Here is a 25,337-nt window from a genome sequence, read left to right as displayed (position 1 = left end):
TAGTGTTGATGATGGTACATACTTTGAGACATCAGGGAAATAAGTAAAGAGAAAAGCAACCATCTATTTTATAAATAATGGTGCTTAAGATCACAGAAGCTGAGATAGTCACTCAGTTTTATATATACATAGAATCATTTATTTTATAAAGAGAGATTAATTATAAATTATGTATGTTCATAGATGAAAGCACTATTGATAAAACATTTGAAAGAACTTGACTGGACAAAGTATTCCCAATTTCACTTTGGACTGAAACATAATTTTGGCTATATATCTTTAAACGAATCATAGTCATACTGATTTTGATGTGCAATAAGCTGCAGGCATGGGTGGGAACAGAGGTGTTGATGGGGGCATAGGAAGCATCAGAAGCAATTGAGGATAAATGTCAAGTGTAATTCATAAAATCACAATTTCACTTTGGAAATGTTTTGAGCTCATGATAATCCAAACTTTAATAGTTAAAGCAATGAATATAAAATAGTCAGTTAAACACATTAGCCAGTTTCATCCTTATAACAACTTACACACATATTTTCTTTCTTTTAAAGTTGTGATAAACATATATTTCATAACATTTGCCATTTTAACAATATTTTTTTAAGTACAGACTTCAGTGTCATTAATGGTACTCACAAATGTTGTGCAACCATCACTACAGGAAGATTAAGAATACGTGCCAGTTGCACACAGCTATTTAGTGACATATCTAGAATTTAAAACTTTTTCTTCCTCTACTCCTTCCTATAACTTTTCATATACAAGTTTCCTAGAAATTTATGTTATCTTCTCATTATTTAGATTGTGAAATTACTGAAATAAAGAAATGCAAATCTGAATATGGTAGCAGTTCAGATTCTGCAGGGGTATCTAATTCTATAAATTAAGTCAACCAGTGATTATTTTACGGCCTGGACAAGACACTGATGAGTTTTCTGGGTTAAATGCTAACGTTATCTCACAGTCAAGTCAATTGGCATTTGATGAGCTATTTAAGGGAAAATTTATTGGCACTACATTTTCTTTATAACACTGCCTGCTACACGAGTACAGGTCATAGATATATTGACTGTTCTGCCTCAGTTACTTGATAAAAAAGACAAGCACACAAATCTAGGAAGTCATTGTGATTCAAATCACATTTTAGGCTAATAGAGGGAAGAGAGATTGGAACAGTTTCATTTGCTGAACTTGGCCGATTTTCTAATCGGACAGTGTCATTTTTCACTAAGAGTTTTATAAAATGAGAGAAATAAAATACTGATCAAGTATTTCCATGTCCCTGAAAGATTGTTCATGACTGCTGATATCAATCATAGTATAAGTTTCAAAAAAGATAAATTGGTCATCGAAAATAAAAATGTAACCAGTACTTCAGTCAAGACCATTAAACCAAACTCAGAATCAATCTGTTCAAATAAACACCTGTTCTTCCTTTGGAAGTCACCAGAATTAACATGAGTTACAGACTCCAAGAGAAAAAACAGAGAATATGAAAATGACATATGAAGAGAGATAGTAAAAAAAGAGAGGCTTGCTTCAGATGAAAGCAATGTATGCATAAATAAGAGGGGTGGGTGAATTAGGGGGAGTTTGGGTATTTTAAATATGCCTTTTTACTCTCATTGGAAACTCTAGGCTACTTGGTAAGAATAAGTGGTAACACTTCTTCAAACATGATGAATTTCCACAGAGAATATGTCATAGCAGTTATGACATGTTAAAAATGAATCTGTGAAATGGAAAATAGAAAGTGTATGTAGATAGAGTCTGGAATTAATAAGTAGCTTGCCAGACAAAAATAAAAGTCATTCTTCTGAGGTCCTGGTGAAAACTTTCCGAGTGAGGAGACATTTTAATACTAAGTAGATACGGCCTTAAGTCCCTTTTATGAACATGTTTCCATGTGGGAAAATTGGGCAGATGAAAATATTCCCCATCTATTACTTTATTTTAGAAAGCCAAAGCATTCCTGGTTTAAATAACAATATGAATGGATTGTACACACTGTGGAGGGTGGGGGATGGAGAGAGAGAAATCTTCATGCAATTCACACCTACTAAGTGTTCACAACTTTTATTTTGTTCAGGAATAAATTACAAGTGTACAATATTAATGCAGTAAAAATTCAAAATGAGGCTTAACAGAGGAAAATGTCACTGGGAAAATATATAAATATGTGATGTGGGTAGTTGAGAGAAGCAAAACTCAAAAAGAGTTATTTTGAGACTATAAAAGCAGGAGAGAAAAGAATAAAGCAGCAGCAAGATGGTTCCCATTCTGCTCTCAACCCTTGAGGCTCTCTCAGGTCCAGAGCTGAGGAACTGGACCAAGGGTGAGGGTCTCTCACACCTCAGTGGCTCTCTCCAGGCCATGTCAAGAATGAAACTTCAGATTTTTGCATCCCATCACTAATTGTGTAGAAGGCCCCTTGAGAAAGTAAGGTAATCCTTGCACATTGTTTACCTGTACAGCTGTCTCCCTCTGGGAGAAGATTCAGTGCTCAGAAAGTAACTGCATAGGAAAGAAAACAAACAAATATCAGGCACAGACTAATTTTCGGCACCCTGGGTTTCCACTTGAATTTTCAAACTCTCGAAGAACAGGCAAAAGTTACTCTGTTATTCAACCACAGGACTTCAAGCCATTTGGGAAACAATTTTTTTTTTCTTAAAACACTATGACGTTTTTCCATGATCTCTCTCCATCTCTCTGGGTTGTGCATGTTTGCGTGTGTGCATGTGTTTGGATAAGTGTTTCTCTGGGTGAAGCACAGGGAGAGTCTCAAATAAAAGGTTGTTCTTTATAAGGCCAGGCTGGACTAGGAAGATGGTAAGCAAAACTTAAAAATGGCAGAACAGATTGCATTTGACAACCCTGACTTCCAACTAACTGAGAATCACAAATGCTCACATTGTTTGAGTAGTTTCATCATATGCCAAGATCTTTATTACTTCCCAGTTTCCTGATGTCAGATGCCGCACGGTGATTTGCTCACTTTTACTCTGCAAAGAAATGGAAAACATTGATTTTTCTTTTTATTTAAACAGCATCTCTGTGGCCAACTCAAAGTACTAACTGCTTTTGTCACTTTTAATTTTTAATTCTCAGCTAACATTCGGTTTCTCTCTCAAGCTCAAGAATGCACACACATTCACATAAACATAGATACAAGAAGGACACTGCCTTTTTTCCTATCCACAGGGAAACCATTCTGAAAAGAGCTCCAGGTGTGGACTGCCTTGCATCACCTTGAGTTAGGATGTCATCTTGGCATTTGGTACAGACACAGGCCTGTGATAACTCTCATCTAAATGATTGGGAGCTGTACAGTTTGGCCAACTTTAAATTAAACATTTCAGGAGAAACTATACCAAATAAATACTAAGTGTTGGTTGACCCTTGAACAATGCAGGGCTTAAGGAATGCAGTACCCCACATAGTTGGAAATTTGTGTATAACTTTTGACTTCCCCAAAACTTTACTAATAGTGTATTGTTGACTGAAAGCATATTGTTGACTGACAACTAAGACACTCGATTAACACATATTCTGTTTGTTATATGTGTTATGTACTGTATTCTTGCAGCAAAGTAAACTAGAGAAAAGAAAACAAATTCAAATTGTCCCAGATCTCCAAAAATTTTCCAACATATTTATTGAAAAAGATCTGTGGACCTAAAATCTTGTTGTTCAAGGGTCAACTGTAGTTTTAATCTTTAAAGCATATTTCATTATTACAAGATTTGCTATGTTCACTCCATACTTTATTTCTGAGATTAATCCATATTGACACTTACAGTCATGGTTTATTTTAAACTGCTTTATGGTATTTTATTGTATGGATACAGCATAATTGACATAATTTTTTGACATTTGAGTGTTTCCATATTTATGTTAAAAACAAGTTGCCTATGAAAAGTTTTTTTTTAAATGTCTCCTGATGTACTTGGCAGGTTTTCTTGAAACAAACACCAAGAAGTGGGATTGCTTGGGCAGGGGATAGACATGTCTTCTACTTAACTAGACAGTGACAAATTATTTTTCAGAGTTATCCAGTGAATAGTCTTCTAGGAATATGAGTTTCATTGCTCCATATCATCCTCACCAGGAGTTAATTTCAACAAAATATTTAATTTTTCATCAAACTTATAATATGAAGTTATATTTCATTTGTATTCTTTTTATTGAGAAAATATTTAAACCTACAGGAAGGCTGAATGAACAGTACATCAATACTCATACAATTGTCACCTAGATTCACCAAATGTCAACTTTTTGAATACTCACCCTGTCCTTTTTTGTTTGTTGAATGTATATACTTAATACATAATGAATATATAAAGTTTGACATTTCAGTGTTTCCAAATTTGTGCTCTTAAAACAAGTTGTATTTCATGTGTATTTCATATTTTTAATGTATTTCATATATAGTTTTAATTTATGGGACCCATTTAAATATGGGACCCATTCAGTGGGTTGCCATATTTTTAGTCTCTTTTAAAGTAGAACAGTCCATCTTTTTTTATTTTTACAACATTGACCATTTATAAGACTCCTGTCCCAGCGATCTTATAGGATATCCAGGCTTTTGCACTTATTTGATTGCTTTCTTACGATTTAATTTAGGTTAAATATTTTGGCAAGATTACATAGGTGATGCTGGATACATATTCTGCTTTGCATCAGGAAACACACAATTACACGTCTTCCCATTCATGACAATGCTGTTTACATGGTAGCTGTGAGTTAGGGTGTTTTCATTGTAAAAAGTGCATTTTGCCTTCAATTAAAAGTGGATGATCTTTACATGGTATGTGAAGGGTTTTCCTCCATTAACTTTTCATTCACTGGTTTTGGCATCCATTCATGACCTTTCTCTGAATAAATAATCATTTCAAAGTGATTTTCTAACATCTCTTCCATATTTATCAAGTGATATTCTTCTATAAAAAGAACTACTTTTCCTGTCACATGTGTTCATTCTCTCTGTCTCTCCTCCTTCCTCCTACTATTTCAGATTTAAACATTTTTTAATGCAATATTCCATTATTGTCATTATTCTTTATGATGCTGAAATTGTCAAAATTTGATTAGTAGGAACCCTTTCAAGCTAATCCCTCTAGTCTTTGGGAATGATTACATTAGTCTTTGAGCACTTCCTTCTTTTCTATACAATAAAATGTTCCAAGATCATTTTACTTATGCCCAATACCTGTAATGAATCATTCCTCCAAGGGCTTTTTGTTACTGGATTATGGTATTTAGATTTCAAGATCTGGGGGTAGGTGTACTCATTTCTACCTAATGTTATTTGTTCTAGGCTTTTTCAGAGTAGATAGATGGATAGATAGACACAGATTTTTATATATTCTCTGCATATGCATGCATAATGTCTTCAGTTAAAATTCATACCAGTTGGATTTACATTTTTATTATTACATAGTTCTCCATCGTGTGGATGTACTGTAATTCCTTCAAACAGCCTCAGATGATGTACATCTCAGATAGTGCTGCAGTGATTAACCCTATGTATATGTTGGTTTTTTAATGTGTAGGGAAATAATTTCAGGATATATTCCTCCTTAAGGGAAATATTTTGCACATTTGCCAGCAATGTATAAGGGACCTGTTTTCCCAAGGACATGCTACAGAATAAGTTGTTTAGTTTTTGAATTTTTGCTGGTCTGGGAGGTGAGAAATGGTGCTGTGTCAGACACTATGATATGCCAACCAGAACTCCCTGTGGAATAAAGGGCCTTCTTCGCCAGAGGCTAGAAGTGCTGTTGGACGAAGGCCCCTGGCTGTCAGTTTTCTTTGGGGATTTCCCAGAACTGAAGAAAATGGCCTCATCCAACATAATACCGCTTTTTAAGGGCTGCCTCTATCCAAAGGTAGCCTGGTCAGTACTAGAGTATAATACTAGAGTATAAAATACCAGTCCTCTTGTCCTAACTCGGGACTTCTCTGAAGGGCCATCCCAGTCCACAACTCTTTATGGAATAAGTTCAGAATATGGCAGTGCAGTTCCCATTCTTCGCTCTCTCTTGCGTCCTTTCTGTCCTTCATAAATTACTGACTTCCTCTGTAATCTCGGTCTCCTGCAGGCTAATCATTTCACAGTTGGCTTCCTGTGAAACTCAGCTTGTGAGCAGGTAGAATGGTGCAACTACATTTTGCATTTTCTTAAAAGCTGAGTATCTATACACACACACACATACACACATTTATGTTTATTTTTATATCATTGTATGTACTATGCTGAGTACATAATTGTTTAATATAAGTCTTTGTTAATGTTTGTGTTATCTTTCAATCATTTTTTTTGTGTTTTCTCTTTTCTATTTTCAAGAGCTTCTTATACTTTACATTCATTCATGTGAGATATAAGCTGCAAATATGTTCTCCTGGTTTATCATTTTTTGTTGACATTTGTTATGGTACTATTTTTGCCAAAAAGGTTTTGTTTTTATAATCTTTCTATAATCAAATTTACTAACATACTCTTATATTGTTTCTGGGTGTTGATGCACAGTTTAAGAGCTCTTTTCAAACTGAGGTTACAAATAATTTACTGATATACAATCATGTTAAGAATTATCTACCAATTCCTGGATTTTTTAAAACTAGGAGTTGGTATTAAATTTTTAAAGAGGCTTTTATAGCAATTGTAAAGAATATCCATGTTGTAGAACAACTTAAATTATGTTGACATTACCTTCAAAATTCTGGTAAGGTTCAGATGAAATCATGGGCCTTGTGTTCATTTGTGGTGTATTTCTTTGATAGTGTTCTATTTCTTTAATGTCGTTAATAATTTAAACTCTTTCTCGCTCCTGGGACAAATTTGCTAAATGCATTTCCAATGTTCATTTCATCTAAACTTTCAAATTAATTGACATAGAGTTCTGCAAAACACACTCCTGGGATCTATTAAAATATCCTTTGTTTTTCCCCACTAGCCATTTCTAACTTTATAAGTTTTCTTTCTCTTTTTTCCTTGTTTGTACTTTACCTTGTTTGTATGTACACACGTGTGTGTGCTCAAAGAGCAAGCATTTTTTTTCATTTATTAGTTCTACATTTTTCCATTCTTAACTTCATTTCTGCTTCAAATTTGTTTCCATTTTCCCAATTTATCTTGATTTTTCCCTGTTTTTCTAGCTATTTTAATGGGGAGTTGAAGTCATTTAATGTTATTCTTTTATTTAATTTTAATAAGTTTGGTTCTGGTAAATGATTCTGGTACAAAGCGTTAACGGTCTTGTATTTACTATTACTAGCTTATAAATTTTGTGATTTTTGGTTTCAATTCTCCAAGGAATTATTTAGTTAGATTTACTTTTTAAAAATTCCAGTCAGAAAGCCTGTTAAATGTATTTTAAAACCTGTTAAAATATATTATTGATTTCTAGGCTTATATTATTCTGATTATAACATGTTTTTACAGAATTTCTACTTTGTAGAATGTACTGAGATCTTTAAATGACCTAAGGTAAGATCAACTTTTGTCAATGCTCCATATACTCATGAAAAGTATATACATTATCTCTTATTTGGGTGTGTCCAAACATTTTATACACACACACACACACACACACACACACACACACACACACACAAGCACACACACACACACACACACAGAGGTAATAGTTTTATAATATATATGTAGTCATTTCTATGAATTTCTGCTCTATGAGGGTGGCTAGTGTACTGTGTTGTACACAGATATAAACCTATTTAGCTGTTATATCTTCCTTGTGATATGTGGCCTTGAGTATTATAAAGTATCTTCTTTTGGTCTTCTTATTGCTTTAGGGTATGAAAGCTCTCTTGTCGAGTATCAGGATTTAGCCTTTCTGAATCATTTTGTTTTGGATGTATATTTTGCAAAAAGATTCAATTGTATTCTGTTTCATGAGCCAATATGAAAAATCCTTTAAAAATGTTAGTATGTAAGTTAAGCCAATCTACATTTATCAGTATGACTGATACCCTTTAAAAAACTGTATGTTACATATTTATTATGGATAATATGTTCAATGAATTTTTTGAAAGCAGCAGTTTAGTATTTTTGTAATGTCAGGAAATTGGGCTAGCTTTTTTTTAGTTTTGCACATTATCTTTATATTAATAATTTTAATAATGTTCTTACCCAAAAGTTATCTTTTGTTTCTTGAACATTTTTGTTGCTCTGGTTTGGTGTTGGATTATGGTTTTAAATGTTGCTTCTCTTCCATGGTGTTGCTTATCTTCTCTGGGAACTTTAATTAAACATCAGGTGGATCTTATTTCCGTATCTTAACTATGATCTTTTCTGCTCCTTTATCTCATTTCTTTCTATTGGCTGTTTTCACTTTTTTTTTTGATATCAGATAGTATATTTTCAGCAATATCTATTTACCTTTTATTTCCATTATTATTTTGTATTTTTCTTCAGTTTTCTTCCTGATATCTGTCACTTTTTGGTTCACAACTTTCCTTATTTTATGAGGCCATTTCTAAGTTTTGAATTTCTCATTTGATAATTTTATATCTACAAATGCTTATTTAATGATATTTGATTGTTTTGGAGTATGGTTTTATAGTACTCCTCTGCTTCATAGTTGTTTGTAGGGCAGGATTATCTTGAATATTTTTATTTCTTCCTGTTTTCCTTTTATGATAATGTTGTATGTCTAATGGCAGCCACATTTTTTGTTTTGTAAATATCTTGGATTTTCTAGGATATAGATGCATAAAGGTGGTGAAAGACTAGGTGACTCACTGGATTTCTATTCCTAGTACCCTAAGGGGTAGTGTCCCTATGGAGTACCACTACTAGTACCTTAAGAACTGGTACCCCAAGGAGCACCTTAAGGTGGCACAGTTAGGAGGGGATCTGTGTGTATTCTGATACCTAATAAACTTTCTTCCTATAAGGCCCTGAATTTCTATCTCTAGTTTACACCTTTCTCTTTTCCAAGAGGTGGCTCTATCAAGTTTGTTTTTCTCTTATTCTTAGGTGGAAAAATTTTTTTAAACTGTCATCTTTGGTTTTGTGCATATTCAACTACTTCATTTTGGTTCCTTTTCTCAATGCTGATTTTTAAAAGGAATGTAACTAATGTTCCACTGTAGATCATGCTGCTACCCTAAGCCTTTAGTGAATGTCTTTATTAGCTTAAAGAATTGTCTTTTTTCCTAAATGTCCAAGATTTCTGAATATGTTTTTGTTGAATTTATTCCATCCTTTTGTTTCTTAGATCAGACTTGATAATTTTTTTCTAGAATTTATCCATTTTACTCAAGTTTTCAAATTTGCCATAAAATTATTTGTAGTATTTTAAAACACATTTTAAAATCTGCAATTATGCCTCTTTTCCAGTATTTATACTTTGGGGACTTGCTCACTTTTAAAATTAACCTTGATAGACATTAGATGTAATCAGTTTTTCCAAGAAGATGATTGTTTTGCTACCTCATTTTTATTTTTGTTTTTGCTTTCTAGTTAATTAAATTCTACCACTGCATTTCTCTTTTCTTTCTTTCTACATTTGAATTTACTTTGTTCTTTTTTATAAATTCTAACACTGAATTTTCATTTATATGTTAAATATGCACTTATATATATTTCTTATTGGGCCCATGGATAATGTAGACATTATATTTTACTTATAAATGTATGGGTTTTTAGGAATCATAGTCATTGTTACTCACCTCCAACTCACTTGTATTGTCTTTAGGGGATATAATCCATTAGCTGAGTAACACTTCAAATGCATTTTTGGTATATCCATAATTTAGGGGTTTTGATGTGGGAGAATTTTATTATAAAATCTATTTTCCAGTACTACTGGCAGCAGAAACTAGAAGGGTATTCTATTCTCCACTATGTATATGTAGTAACAGAATCTTCCTGCAAAAGTTCTCAGTGTCTTATTGGTACACATCTGTATACTGACATCTCTATAAATCATCTATCCCTTGTTCTTAAAGGGAGTCCTCTAGACTTCTAACTTTGTGAGGTCAACATAAAGCACGTGACTTTTTTATTTTAACTTGTTTGTATACTGTCTGACACATTATAGCACTTTACAATTATTTGCAGAATCAACGGATAAAAGAATAGAAAGATAAAACCAAATTTCTGTGATTTGAAATACGCACAGACCAAAGGCTGACAAAGAGTTCTGAAGTCACATGCATTATTGCCAAATTCTCACGGGCAGCATCCCTGTGGACAGTTCTCCTTACTCATTTCCAGACCTTGCTTTAAATAAGCCAAGGGCAGGGTATTAAAATCTCACAGTCTTACTACACCTTTGGTGCCCAGTTTCAAGATGAACATTTCAAAACATTAAAAAAACATTTTGTTCTGTACTTATGTACGGTTATTTGTCATATCTGGAGAAGTTTTTGGTTCACAGATTTCTAGGTTGATTATATTTTCTGTTTTTTAGAGAATTTGGTATGTATGGGTGTGTTAAGGGACAGAACAATGTCCCACATTGAAAATGATCATGAAAAATATCCAATGATTTGAAAAATGTTTGAACTGTGCACACAACAATAAAAACTTTGCTTTATATCTTCCATGGCAAATCTTGACTGGGGTAGAAACTGAACCCCATTTCACATGTAATAGCATAACTTATTTTTTATTTTAAGTTATATTGTTATATAATAATCTAAAGCTATTTTCCAGTAATACATATCAGATTATATCATATCAGTGAGCATATAAAGTTTGATCTGGACTTCAGGTAAGTAATCCTAATAAAAATCAGACTATGGTAGATGACCATAAAATAAGTTCAAGATAAATATCAGGGGACTTGGCCTGCCTCCACAAAGGGCTTTCTGTACTTCTGTTAGTTTTTAATGCACCTTCAGGAGAAATGCAATCACAGCCAAGGTAATTTAACAGGCAGGAAAGAATAATCATCTTTACTGCACAGTAATAATTCTTTCTTTCTATGCAACCATGATCTGTTATATTAACTTAGTAAAATATAACCACTGATTATGAATATGAAACCATAGTGGACTTTTGACAAAGGCAACATGGCAATATACTTTAAACTCATAGCTCACTTTTAATTTTAGAATGAACAACAATAAAACTAGTGACTTCATTCATTCTCCAAGGAGGGCTGGAAGTCTAGGATGCAAATAGAGTGTTTTTATTTTGGACATTAAATATCAGACACCTCACCTTCAATTGGTAGAGATTTTATCAAAAGAAAAGTAATTACTCATTTATATTTTATATACAAATTGAAAACATGTTGGCATCAAGTTTAATGACACTTGCTTTTTACCTAATTATACACTGTTCATTCAAATTTCTTATATTAAATTCTGTTTAACTTTTACAGCTTCTAAATATGGAAAATACTGTAGTGCCTAAAAATAGCATGTTTTAATTTACTGTCTATTCTTCACATGAGGTGGGCTAATTGTTTCCAGACAATTTCCTAATCAGATACAGCAGTGAAATTTAATGAAAAAATTGTATTAGGTTGATTAGGTGATACAATTGTGGACTGGGGGCATGCTATTTTCCACAGTATTTGCAGTGAATAATGGCATTTAAAATTGTTCCAAGTGAAATCATCATCTCTCATGGGCAAAACTTTGTACTGCTGAATAGAAAAAGTGAATGGATTCACCAACATACATAATTTTTCACTTAACACAATTTAGGAAGATGACAGGGCAATTGCTTACACTTATGAACCACTTAAAATGATTGAAACCCTGCTTACCCCACATCTGAGAAAAAAGGTGGCCATGTCTTTGACAAAAGCCTTTCACTACAGCCTGCATTATAAGGTGTAGGATATTATAGTTCCAGATATGGGAATTCAGAAGTTAGAAGTCTACACAATGAATTCTATGGGAGGAGAGGAAGGGGAAATTTCTCAAGTAACTCCAAGTTTAAATGGCCTGAGGTAAATGAAAATTTTCATCACTGTTTGGTTCAAACTGATAGTAACACTGCATACTGCACGCTCTGCTCCAAAGAATAGTTATTTTAGCTATATAGATTCTTGGCAAGGCCACTTTTTATTTTTATTAATATTGTCTTTAATGGAATGTATAGAAGTAGAGAAAGCTCGTACAAATTCTATTACACATTCATATCAAAGTAATCTGGAAATATATGTACTGTATTAGTTTAGAAATATTTTACTTTTGATCCAGGGATTCCAATTCCATTAATCCAAACTAAAGAAATAATCTGTAATATAAATAAGCTTTCTTTAAAAGTGATATCTATAATTACAACAAATTGTCACTAAATTAAACATTGACTAAAAATGGTTAACTATTACATCCAGTCAACTAAATATTAATCTTCTAAGGCATTGTTTTTAAAAATTATTTAGCATTATGGGAAGAGTATGCAAGATGAAATACTTTAGTTGGCATAAAATTATAATCCTGTCTAAATGGAGAAGACTGGAAGGAAATAAATAAATAAATAAATACATTCTTTCTACTTTTGTTTTTTGGAATTACTTCAGTAAGGACTTTTTAAAATGAGAAAACCACTGAAATATTTGTAATGACAACCATCATTTTCTATAATGAAAATAACCTAAAAACACTAATTTTGTGGCTTGGTCTCTAATTAATGGTTTTTATCTACCTACTGATTCTGTAAAACAACAAAATGTTTGCAAAAATTTACTATTTCATTTAGTATGATATTTAAAAAGATAAACATATTCTCATTCACTGGGGAAGCTCTCTACTATAGCCGAACACCAAATACTTCAGATGGTCTTTCTGACTGTCAGCTGCCAAGCTCTCTGTTCCATCATTTTTCATTTTTTGAGCACATCAATTTTAAGTGGAATCCTCCAGCATGTCAAGGGAAGGAAAAGAGGGTAAAAAGTCATCAATGTCACATGACTATTCAGACTGTGAATTATTGCACTAGTTTTGAAAAGGCCATTCGTTCTATATCACAACTTAAATAAATACATATTTACCTATCTTTTCATATCTTAAAAAGATATTTTTCTGGAAATAATCATAAATAAATGAGCATTTATATATGAGAATATTTATCTTTGAATAATTTCTAGTATCAAAAAACGTAAGAACTTTAATGATTAAAATTGATTCATTTATATACAGCTACTTGAAAGAAGGTTGAGCAGCTATTAAAATCACATTTAAGAATAATATGAAATATTAAAAATGCAATTAAATGATTTGAGAAAATGCTCATATTGTTTAAATGTTACAAATCTATTATGTGCTTTGATTGCACCCTTACAGGAAAACTACATACTTTTTAATTTACAAAGGAGTTGGAAATATATACACCAATAGATCTATAATCTGAGAGTGTAGAGTGATGAGGTTATGTTTTGTTTTATACACTCCTTTACTCCTTATTAATTCAGTTTAGAATTTTATAAATTTTTATAGTGTGTGTATATATTCATATATATACATATTTCCCAATATGGTAATCATAAAAGATTCATGTAAAACCTTTTTTGTTAGCTATTTTCCAAAAAATTGAGGCAAAGAGACTCAAACTATTTTCTAAAATTATATGTGTATATGTGTGTGTGCATGCCTGCATTCCTGTGTGTGTGTGTAAACATATGTCAGTTGTAGTTAAGTACTGAACTCTGACTCATTAACAAAGTAGATTAATTTTAGCCACGTTGCCAAAATGCCCATAAATAATCATGCAGTCGTGTTTATTTCTCAGTGAGGCAGAGCACCAATTCTCTGAACTGCAACCAGAATAGATTACAATGTTTCCTACTTCAATGAAAACTTTGTTCTAATCTCCATATAGAAAAGAAACAAAGTAAACACATCTGCTCTATGAAGTTGTTCTGCGCATTGCAGAAATAATCAGTTAGACTGCTTTTAGGCTTGTTTGATTGGGTACAGAAGGTATTTCTTCCCAAGGCTTAAAAAGAAACTTTTGTTAGGTGAATAAATGCCTCAACTCCTACATGCCAGCATCATCCCCCATTACCCCCAGGAATCCCCACTTTTCAAGACACTATTTCTCTTCTTAATTCGTCAAAGAGATTATTTTTTGTTGGAATTGTACGTATAAAAATGCATTATATATCTTTCCCTATCCTTCACTATATCTTACAAATATTCATAGTTTGCATGTAGTTTTGACCACCTTAGTTTTTACACAGTTCTGTAATATAAAATACTGAGATTTAAAAATCCAATAAAATGTCAGTCAATTGCAGGAATTGGAAAATGTGATTTATTATTATCACCAAAATATGTCCCTACTCCTTATGATAAACATGTTTGCTATTAGCAAGCAAAAGCTAATCAGGTAAAGCAATTTGCTAGTGAAACTTCCTCTAGCTCACATTAAAAAAGAAAAAAAATCCTTAACCTCACCTATCTGATACAATAATTTTAATAGCTGGAAGTAAAATCACCAAAAATTTTATTTATTTATCATTATATTTATTTAAAATATAAATGAGATCACATTACATATTAGCCTATAACCTGTTTTGCCAACTTAATGAAACACTATGAAAATTACATCTTTATTGTGGACATTATGTATAGCCCAAATTATTTCATCTTTGGTTAAAATTAAAGTTAAAATCATGGCAAATATCTTAGTAGGTACAGAACCAAGACAAGTGTCAAATTTTAATCTATTGACACAAGATTTTGAGAATTCGAGGCACTGAGCTGCTCAATATAAATATGTATACAGATAATGATGAAAGTTTGGGAGTATGCATAAGATTTGCAGGTTCTAAGAACACATTTTTTGCCACATATTTATTTACACTGTATCTTGTACATATGAAACTGATTCTTGGCTAGTTTGTAGATAAAATTCTCATAGGTGATTCTAGTTTATCCACAATATTTTATCTTTATAAATTGTCTTTTACCTCTGACACTAGGATGTTTATTTGATTTTGAAGGAAACTTTATTTCTCATGAATATTTGTAATTGAAAATTAGATTCTAATTAACTCATTAACCTTGTTGAATTTAAATCATTGTGAATTCACTGATATTTTAAAATAATTAAATAACTGTGTAAATGGTTATTCACTTGAAGTATAGAGGAAAAATAACTTATTCCCCTCTTTTTAAAGTCCATAAAAATATAACAGACTCTATTCCATAATGACACATACAAAAATCTGTTTTATCCTGTTTTTTTAAAGTTTGCATTGTGTTTCCCTTTGAGGGTGTACCAAAATTCATTCAACTATTCAATTTTTGATGGCCATTTAGATTGCTTCAGGTATTTAAGCCTTTTATAATACCTTGAAAATATTCCTTGTACTGAATAGGTAATATGCATTTGTTGAATGAAAAATCTCTAGATGTTCCCAGTGTTTGGGTACTTTTTGATTATTAAATTCTATATCCCGAAGGTGTCAACACATAGCACACATGTGTGGCTCACTAAGTTTTACTGAGAGCTGAGACATTTTTGTAGGAAGTACAGCTTAAATTTATAGATATGGATATGGATCTTCCTCCTAAAACATCCCTGAGTTTGGATATATGACTGGATTTCACAGGCATTAGCTTTAGGTTCAAACGCTTCAAGAAATGTATCTTTACGACCACTATGGCAGTGAAACAAAAACCACAGAAAAAAGCCAACACTCACCTGGACAAGGAACATAGCTATGTGATAAAACTCTCCACGGCCCCCTTGCTTAACAGGAACTGTCATAAAGAATTTGCTGCCATCTCTGGAAAACACGGGCTCCTCATTCTAAAATATAGAAGTCCATATAAACAGCCTCAAAATGGCATGTGAAATTTGTGCTGCCCACTATGGCTAATTCATGAAATGATTAGACCAACTACTGATTTAGAATTAGTTTGGAAAATAATCATATTATTTAAAAAATAAATTAATGATAGTATTTCTTTTTTAAAGTAAACTCAGTACTGTGTGTACTCAACATGGAGTGAACTGAACATTGTGTATATATGTGGGTTTGAGTGGTGGGACAGATGGGGAAGTTTTTCACATAAAGGATAGGAAGGCATCACAATTAGATTAACAGAACTGTTTAAATAAGTTCAAAAAAGAACCTTGGTATCTTCATGTAAGATATGGCAGTATTTAGCAATTTATCCTTCAAAGATAAAGAAAACAGGAACATCTGTATCAGTTTACCAAAATAGTTTTATTAAAAAAATTTTTATAGCATACCATATTAAATACATTTTTCTGAAATCTTTCACTCAGCATCTCTAGTTAGTTGGAGATACATTTCTAATGATGTATGCACACATTTACTGAAAATACAGAAACCAAAGTGTTGCAAAATTGGAAGGAATCCATTGAAAATCATTTAATTCAAATTTCCCATCCTCATTGCTCACCCTTCCACAAAAACAAACACAAATGCCCATTTGATGATTTTTTAATTAAACTTTGGTGGCATGTTAAATCAATAGAATTATATTTTGAAAATTAAATGATGGAAGCTATGTATATAGATTGTTTTCTTTCGCTCCAGGGGAAAATGGATTTACCCTACAAAACACTGAGTTATGTCCTGTTGGGTTAGTGAAAGTGATTGCACAAATGGTTAAACAGAAAGGCTTTGATACGGTTTCCTCTATAGGTCTGTAAAATGGCCTAGAAACACTTTTAGATGATCTGGTCCTCCATTCTTTCTAACCTTATCTTCTTCCATTCTCCTGCTTCCTCATTATGCCTCGCTCCTGCTCTCAGGCCTTTGAACTTTTTATTCTCTCAATCTGGCTCTATCTCTTTCATATCTCTGCTTTATGTCACCTTATCAGTGAGTTATTTTCAGATTACTCCATGTAAAGCGTGAGCAGGAAAGCCAGACCATCCAATTCTATTTGAATCACTCATCCACTTTTACCTACTTTCCATTTTTTTTCCATAGCACCTAAGACCATCTGAATATTATATTTTATGTATGTATGTATCTTTTTGTATATGAATGGATATGTGTATGTATGTAGGCAGGTAGGTGCCTAAGTAGGTAATATTCCTCTGGAATGTAAGCTCCATGAAGCAGGAATCTTGTATTCTTCACTACTGTAAAATGGAGCGATGTCACAAAAACTAGGCTTAACAATTACTTACTGAATACATATGTGAATGAATGAATAACTACTTTAATAATCTTAAAAGTCTGACTCTAGCTTTATTAGTCAGAACATCCCTTGACAGAGATATAAGAATATTTTTCTTGTCTATTTTATGGATACTCATGAAAATATTAGATTATATATAAAATACATTTAAAGCCATGAAGTAATATACAATTCGAGGATGGGAAAATGGCATTACTGGGCATATATAAATACTGACAATACTTAACTGAGTGAATCACATCTTTGACTGTGATAGGGTCAATAATTTTTTATATGTCCCATCTCTTGCCCATCTAGGATATCTCTCTCTTTGCCTTTGTACATGGGGTTCTGTCTGGAACAACTTTTTTGTTCTTTTTATGCTAAATCTTACTCATTTTTAACTTAACTCATGGAACAGAAACCATTTCCAAATTCTCTAGTTGGAGAGCTCTCCAGCTTAAGAAATTTCTCCACATGAATTCTATAAAGTGCACTGTATTCATCTCTCTCCTGGCTTTCAATGCACTCTATTATATGGTTGACTTCCTTCACTAGGCAAGTAATAATTAAACTAAGTTTGCAATTTTATCTTTTTAGCTCTATTGCCTTGGACACAGTAGGGGTCCAACTCATAATTGAATAGATGAATACATGTGTACAAAGGGCAAGTATTTTTTATATGCGTCACCCTATCCACCACATTGACTCCAACCTATTAGCTCCTTCTTTATTCAACATTCTCCCTTTGTGCTTTGCTTTTATTATGGTATGGGGATATCTGAGCATTCTCCTTTTTAGCCTCTGTTTCTTCCAATTCTAGTGCCTTATAAATAGTTTAGTAAAGGAGCAGATGGGGACTATAATCTTAAATGCATTGTTGGGTTTAAAACCTTCATTGCTAGACAAAGCTGACTATAAACATGCAAACTCTTTCCTACCATCAAATAAAGGAAGTACAGCCGATCTCACTGTCCACTTTCATGACCTTGAGCAAGTCAGAATTTATGACATGCAAATCAATCAACTGGGGATACCAACCTTTATCACTTGACCAAACATTTGTACACTGGTTATCTCAAGTCTCTTGAAAGTTAGGCTGAACATGCCCACTTTTCTCTGTTCTTCCTACTATCCAGAAAGTGAGCATATGATGATTCTATTAAATTTCTAATTGTGTTAGAAATTTACTTCACCCCGTTACTACTACCTTCTCATCCTTTAGATTTTATCAAATTCTAAGTATTTCATGAAATTCCCTTTGAGTTTCTGGAGAAAATGTCAACTGTGACAAACTACCAGCTGTATTTTCTTACTGAATAATTGATAACTGGTTTCTTTGCTTAAAGAAAAAGTTTATATTAAACATTCATAAATTTGGGATTTAAGGTATAGAAAACATAATTCCAAAAGAGCATGCATTTATTTTGTTGATGTATGTTAGACTATTATGAATGTTACTGGCAATATAAAAGGTAGCAAAACAGGTTTAATAATGCAAAACAATACAGAATGTATGAATATCCATTATGTTACTGTGTTTCATTATTTTATTTTCAGAATCTAACTTAATTTTGTGAGAGTCCATTATTGGCTATAAAATCAAGGGCTTTTCTCCCCCACTCTCATTTTTCACACTAAGATTGAATAGTTAATATCTATCTATAGATATATACATTATATGATAAGAGTATGCCTATATTCAAACAAGCAAAGTTTTAGACTATTTAGCCTTCTTACTCCTTTCCTTTATTTATTTAGCATATATTTGTGGAGCTTGTTTTATAATCAGACTGTATTAGGTATTTGGGTTTACAATGGGAGCAAAAAATAAATACCCTTCCTATCCTTGTGAATTTACTTAAAAAAGATCATAGAAATAATCATATAAGTATTACACAAAGATTACACTTGAATTTTAAGAAAACTCGGGATGAGATTTGGTTAGGGAGGTTGAAGGAGATGATTCTTAAGTATTCTTATGGAAGCAATTTAATCAGAGGTTTGAAAAATGAGTAGCCTTCACATAATAAAGTAGCTGAGAAGATTCCATTTAGAAAGAAGGGATCATAAAAAGACCCTGTGAATGTGAATACTAATGTGTCTAGAATGGAGAAAATGGGTAAAAGGGTGGTATGACACAAATCGAAACCAAAGCACACGGAACAAAACACTTCCCTTTGCAAAACATAATGATGGAGTTAGTTGTAAATTGGTTTAGCCATATTTGGATAATCTACTTTTGTTTCCTTCTGAAATATCCGTTATGAGATTTTTGCCGTGGAGTCATTTGGTTGTTGTTCTATCATGATCATCTGGATTCCAGCTTCATTTATGTCACAAACTAGCGTCATGAACTAGGATACATCTAAGGAGAGAGTGTTCATCTGAATAATCTCCACATTACCACTTTAGGTGGAGATTTGGTTTATTTTCTAGACAATTTGAGCAATGCTAATGGTGTGTTACAACTTTTTAATGGGTCACAACTTCTTCTCTTTCATCTGCATGTTGTTTATATGAATGCTCCTGAAAATGCATTCTAGTAGTTATTCTGCAATTTATACCCTATAAAAAAATGTTTTCACAAATGATATCATAGAAAGGCTAAGCCATAAATATTTTAATGGAAAAGACTCACTTAGTCAAACATAACAAATCTTTAAAGTCACATTACTGAAAAAATAACTTTTAAGAGAAAATTATCACATAATAAATGGGTGAATAGGATAGCATAATAGCTAAAATGTGACATGAACAGACTACCAACCTGTTTGGAGAGCCATGTATCTGATGTCATCTCATATTTCTGAAACGAAACAATTAACTCCATGAAACATCTAAAGATCAAAATGAGCATGCATCAATTTATCTTTTTTTACACTGTTATTCTTCAGGCATATTTTTCTCTCCTCAGCTGGTGAAATACCAAGAGGAATCCCATTGTCATTACTGATTTGAACTGAATGAATAGGTAGAGAATTGGGATTAAATAATAATTTAATTAGAAACTCTTTCCTTTGGTGAACTCCTTCAGAATTCCCAGTTGCATGTCACCAGGGATAGATCATTTTCCAGCTCGGTTTGATTACCTCACTCAAACTGCTTTGAACCACTAGACACTCTTTTCACCTCTAGGCATCATCAGGAAACAATATTATTAAGTCCTTCAAAAGAACTGGGCAAACAGCCAGGAATAAAATTAGAAGGTAGTCATTGTTTCAACATTCAGTACACTCTTCATCATTGACATTTTTTTCCCTTAGGGAAAACAAACATCTGAAATGACAAAATCTTACGTTCTTTTAAAATATTCCTGCAAAGGATTAGACCGAAAATCCTATTTCAAAGGGCAAAATCAGACTAATCTAATCTCAAGTTAAGTATATGTAGATTTTAAAAAATTAATAATAGTTTACATGTAGTAACATATAATAACTTGTAGTTTTCTAGAAAAAAATGATTCTATATAAAAGCATTCAAATGCAGAAAACTAAATCAGAATATATTAGAGCTATTACCTATACGCAGTGGAACTCATTTCAAATTGTTAATTGTTTTTTTTTGTTCACAGTTTTTTTTACTTTTCCCTTTTTAAAGACATTTTTAAATTTTAAATTTTAAAGCTTTATTTTCCCTAATAGATGTTTCTTTACTTGCAGGCATCAAGGCAACATCTAACTAAATCATTTTTTAATTTTCTAGTCACTTCAGCAGTAACCATCCTTGATATTTAAAAACACAGATACAAAAACTGTATCAATGCTGCAGCACATTAGTATCCCTAAGTTTTGTTAGAATCCATGAGAGTCCAAAGTTTCAAATGCAATTATTTATCTTATTATTTTAATTGTAGCAGAAAGTATAATTTTTCCAACTCCATAAATGGAATAAAAATATAGTAGAATATCAATAAGGTGTCAAATTAATAATATGATTGGGTTGGTATATCTATTTTCTATCAAAACACTTTAATATATCCTTGCAGCTACCTATAAAGATTTTCCTTATATAGAGAAGATACAGGCTTTCTCTAATGAGAACATACATATGCCAGTTTTTGAATGACTTGGTTAATCAGCTGAATAAGAAACCATACAGAAAGTTCTAACAAGTAAATGGTGAAATCTTAGTCTCTCTATAAACTAGCCAGATGAAAAAGGATGATTAAAGTAAACTTTCTAGTAAATACAAGCTAAATGTCAAGAGCAGCAGTCAAATCCTATGTGTAAATGGCTGACATTACCTCATTTTTCATTTCCACAGCTAGGTTCATTATTCCAATCAAAGAGAAATTTCTTCTTTATTTTTATTTTATGGGTCATTTAAAACTTATGTTTAAAAATGAAGTATCATTTGTACATAGTGAAATGTACAGATCTTAAGCATATATGATGAGTTTGACAAAATTTATTTACATCCTATCAAGATATAAGACCTTTGCATTTCTTCACAATTCCTTCCTGCCCTTTTACAGAGGCTCCAAAGAGGAACCACTTTTCTGAACTCTTTCCCCATCGATTAGTTTTGCCTATTTTAGAAATTCAGATAATTGAAATAATGTATTATATATTCTTTGGTGTGGGGCTTGTTTTACACCACATGTTATTGAGATTCATTCAGATTGTTGAGTGTGTCAGCATTCTTGTCAAGCTGCTGAATGGAATTTCATTGTATAGAAATGCTTCATTTTGTTTATTCATTACTTGTTAAGGGACTATTGGAGAGTTTCCTGTTTTTAATAAAGCAAATAAAGCTTCTCTAAGTTTTTGTATTACAAATCCTCTGGTCAGCCCAGATTTTATTATGCAAATATCCAGAAATAATATGTATACACACATATATATTTACATAGGTAATATATTTACATGCATGTTTAACTTTCTTTCAAACTGTAAAATCATTTTTTAAAGTGGTTGTACAATCATTTTATACTTTTCCACACAAAGAATGAGAACTACAAGTGTCCATATCCTCACGAGTTACCGTTGTCACCTTCCTGTTGTTTCTAACGGGATGTAGTGTTACCTCACTATGACTTGATCTATAAATTCCTAATATCTAATGATATTGAGTACTTTTTCATGCCTTTATTACTTCCTTACTCATATCTGTTCACATGGAATGACCTTTTTACTGAACTGTTTTTTTATTATTGAGATGTACATATTTCTTTGTCAGATACACATTGCGAAAAATATTTTCTCCCAATCTGTGGTTAGCTGTTCAAATTTCTAACAGTGGATGATAAGTTTCAAATTTTGTTGATGTCTGATATATGATTTGTTTCCTCCATGATTAATGATTGTTTGCCCATTCAGTATAGCAAAGTTGTATCCTAAATTTTCACCAAAAAGATAGACAGTATTAGCTCTTAGATTTAGAGCTACAGTTTATCTCAAATTAATTTTAGAATATGGTATGAGATAGATGTCAAACATCATTGCATTTTTCACTTGGTTGTTGATTGTTCTGGCACCATTTTCTCCCATCAGATTGTTTTGGCACCTTGTTGAAAGTCAGTCAGTGATATAAATACGGATCCATTTCTGGAAACTCTATTCTGTTTAACAGCTCTGTTTGGCCTTATGCCTCCACCCCAATCTCTCAGTTTCTGTGGCTTTCTAGGAAATAAGGTAGCACAACTCCTCCAGCATTTTTTTTTTATGAGTGTTTTGGCTTTTCAGGTCTTTTGCATTTCCATATACATTTCAGAACCAGCTTGTCTGTTTCTACAAAAGAGTCTGCTGCAATTTTAACTGGTATTGTATTGAAACTATAGTTCAATATAAAATTGACAACTACAATATTAAGCCTTTCAATTCAAGAATGTGATATACCCTTTATTTATTTAGGTCTCCTTTAATGCCTCTCAGAAATGTAGTTTTCAATATTGGGATTTTGCACATTACTTGTTAAATTTATCTTTACATATTTAATGTTTTAATATTTTAATGACATTTTCATTTCTTTTCCATATTTTGAGTATATAGAAATATATTTTGTTGCTTTTTAATTCTTTATTTTGAAACCAGTGTAAATTTACAGAAGTTAAAAGAACAGTTTGAGAAATATCTGCATATTCCTTAGACATTTTCTTCATTTATATTTATTTTGCTCCATGTGCTTTATTATTATATTTATCTCTACTGTGTATAAACATTTGAGGGGAAGATGGAAGTATATTTCTTCAAAATCAATTAAAATTTAGAAACACATATTTTTCTAAATAATTCAACCGAATTATTGGGGCATTGTGTCCATTTACCCCCAAATAATTAAGTGAGCACTTATGAAAATTACAGTATCCTGTATATCCTGTACATGTTTTTTATGGTAAAATGATCAAAATCAGGAAATTAAACAAACAATTAAAGTTAGTACACTGACCTGTAAATTGTGACCTATCCTAATATTTTTTGTAAATTTCTGACTTTTTATTTATGCAATAATGCCATTTACAAATAAAGATAGGTTTACTTGTTCTTTACTAATCATCACAATATTTATTCCTTGCCACGTTACAACTCTAATAAATAGAGTTAGAATGTGTATCCTTATGTTACTGGTGATCTTAAGGCAAATAAGGAAAGTGTTTCACGACTGAGTATGATACTTAATGGGGTATTTTGTGGGTATCTTTAATCAGATTGGGGAAAATACTTTCTATTCACTTATGTTGAAAGTTTTCCTGAATGAGAATTGAGCTTTGTCAATTGGTTTTTCTTCATCTACTGAGGAAACTGTTTACTTTTCCTCTTTTTTTTCTGTTGAAATAATGAATTACATTGATTTTTAGTATTAAATCAATCATACATTCCTGGGATAAACCCTACTTAGTCATAATGCACTGTTCTCTGTATTGCTGGGAATGACACAGCAATATGCCTAAGGATATTTTTGCATATATGTTCAAGGGAGGTGTCAGTCTAAAATGTTCTCTTTTGTAATGTCTTTGTTTAGTTTTGGTACAGGGGTAAGCTATCCTTATAAAACAAATTGAGAAATTCACTTCCTTCTCCAATTTCTGGAGACTTTAGGAATGGTAGAAATTCTTTTTTTCCAAGTTTTACTTAAATATAACTGACATGTACCATTGTATAAGATTAAGATGTACAACATAATGACTTGTATATGTATATATTGTGAAATGATTAAAAGTTTAATTAACTTCCATCATTTTATATAGTTATACATTTTTTCCTTGTGATAAGAACTTTCAAGATTTATTCCCTTAGCAACTTTCCAATATGCATTATAGTATTGCTAACTATGGTCATAATGTTGTACATAGCATCTCCAGAACTTACTTATTTTATGACTGAATGTTTATACCTTTTAACCAATTCCTACTCTAAACCCCCAAATCTGACATACACAAATTTAAGGTCTGTTTCTGTAAATCTGTATTTTTGTTAGATTCCAAATGTAAGTGAGATAATTCATTATTTGCCTTTCTCTGTCTATTTCACTTAGCATAAATGCCTTCAAGGTCCATACATCTATGTTGTTGCAAATAGCAGTATTTTATTTTTCTTCTAAATGGCTGAATAGTACTCCATTTTACATGTACCATATTTTGTTTAATCATCCAATGATTGACACTTAGGTTTTTTCTATGCCTTGGCTATTGTAAATAATGCCTCACTGAACATGGGGTGCAAATATTTCTTTGGAATAGTGATTCTGTTTCCTTTGGATATGTATACAGATATTTAATTGCTGGATAGTTCTATTTTTAATACTTTTGAGGATCTGCTACACTGTTTCCATAGTGGCTATACCAGTTGATACACCCACAACAGTGTACAAGAAAGGTTCACTATTTGCCACTTCCTTGTCAGCTGTGTTATCTTTTGTCTTTTTGACAATTGCCATTCTAACAGGTGTGAAGTAATATCTCATTGTGGTTTACATTTGCATTTCCCTGATGATTAGTGATTTGAGCACGTTTTCATACACCTGCTGCCTGTCTGAATATCATCTTCAGAAAAAATGTCTATTAACCATTTTTTAATTAGAAATTTTGTTTTTGGGGTTTTTTTGCTATTGAGTTGTATAAGTTTGTTATATATTTAGGATATTAGGCCCTTACCAGGTATCTAATTTGCAAATATTTCTTCCCATTCAGCTTTCCATTTTGTTGACTGGTTTTTGTGCTGTGCAGAAGCTTTTTGTTTGACATTTGTTAAAGTTATCAATTACCTTTTAGAAAAACTTAAAGTTAGAAAGTA

The 25,337-nt window shown here is 32.0% G+C and overlaps 1 protein-coding gene across 3 annotated transcripts in view; it reads right to left on the bottom strand.

Moving 5' to 3' along the window:
* Window positions 1–25,337, bottom strand: part of DPP10 (dipeptidyl peptidase like 10) — a 674,550-nt gene that overhangs the window by 51,872 nt on the left and 597,341 nt on the right. For all 3 annotated transcript variants that reach the window (XM_036886636.2, XM_036886633.2, XM_036886635.2), the window contains 4 exons: window positions 19,874–19,912; window positions 15,647–15,754; window positions 2,917–3,008; window positions 2,470–2,517 (listed from right to left, as the gene is read on the bottom strand). In XM_036886636.2, the coding sequence (XP_036742531.2) occupies window positions 2,470–2,517; window positions 2,917–3,008; window positions 15,647–15,754; window positions 19,874–19,912 (287 nt within the window). The remainder of the gene's footprint in view (window positions 1–2,469; window positions 2,518–2,916; window positions 3,009–15,646; window positions 15,755–19,873; window positions 19,913–25,337) is intronic.

This window comes from Manis pentadactyla, chromosome 8, assembly GCF_030020395.1.
Source record: "Manis pentadactyla isolate mManPen7 chromosome 8, mManPen7.hap1, whole genome shotgun sequence".
NCBI classification, from domain to species: domain Eukaryota; kingdom Metazoa; phylum Chordata; class Mammalia; order Pholidota; family Manidae; genus Manis; species Manis pentadactyla.
This window is presented reverse-complemented; position numbering and strand designations above follow the sequence as displayed.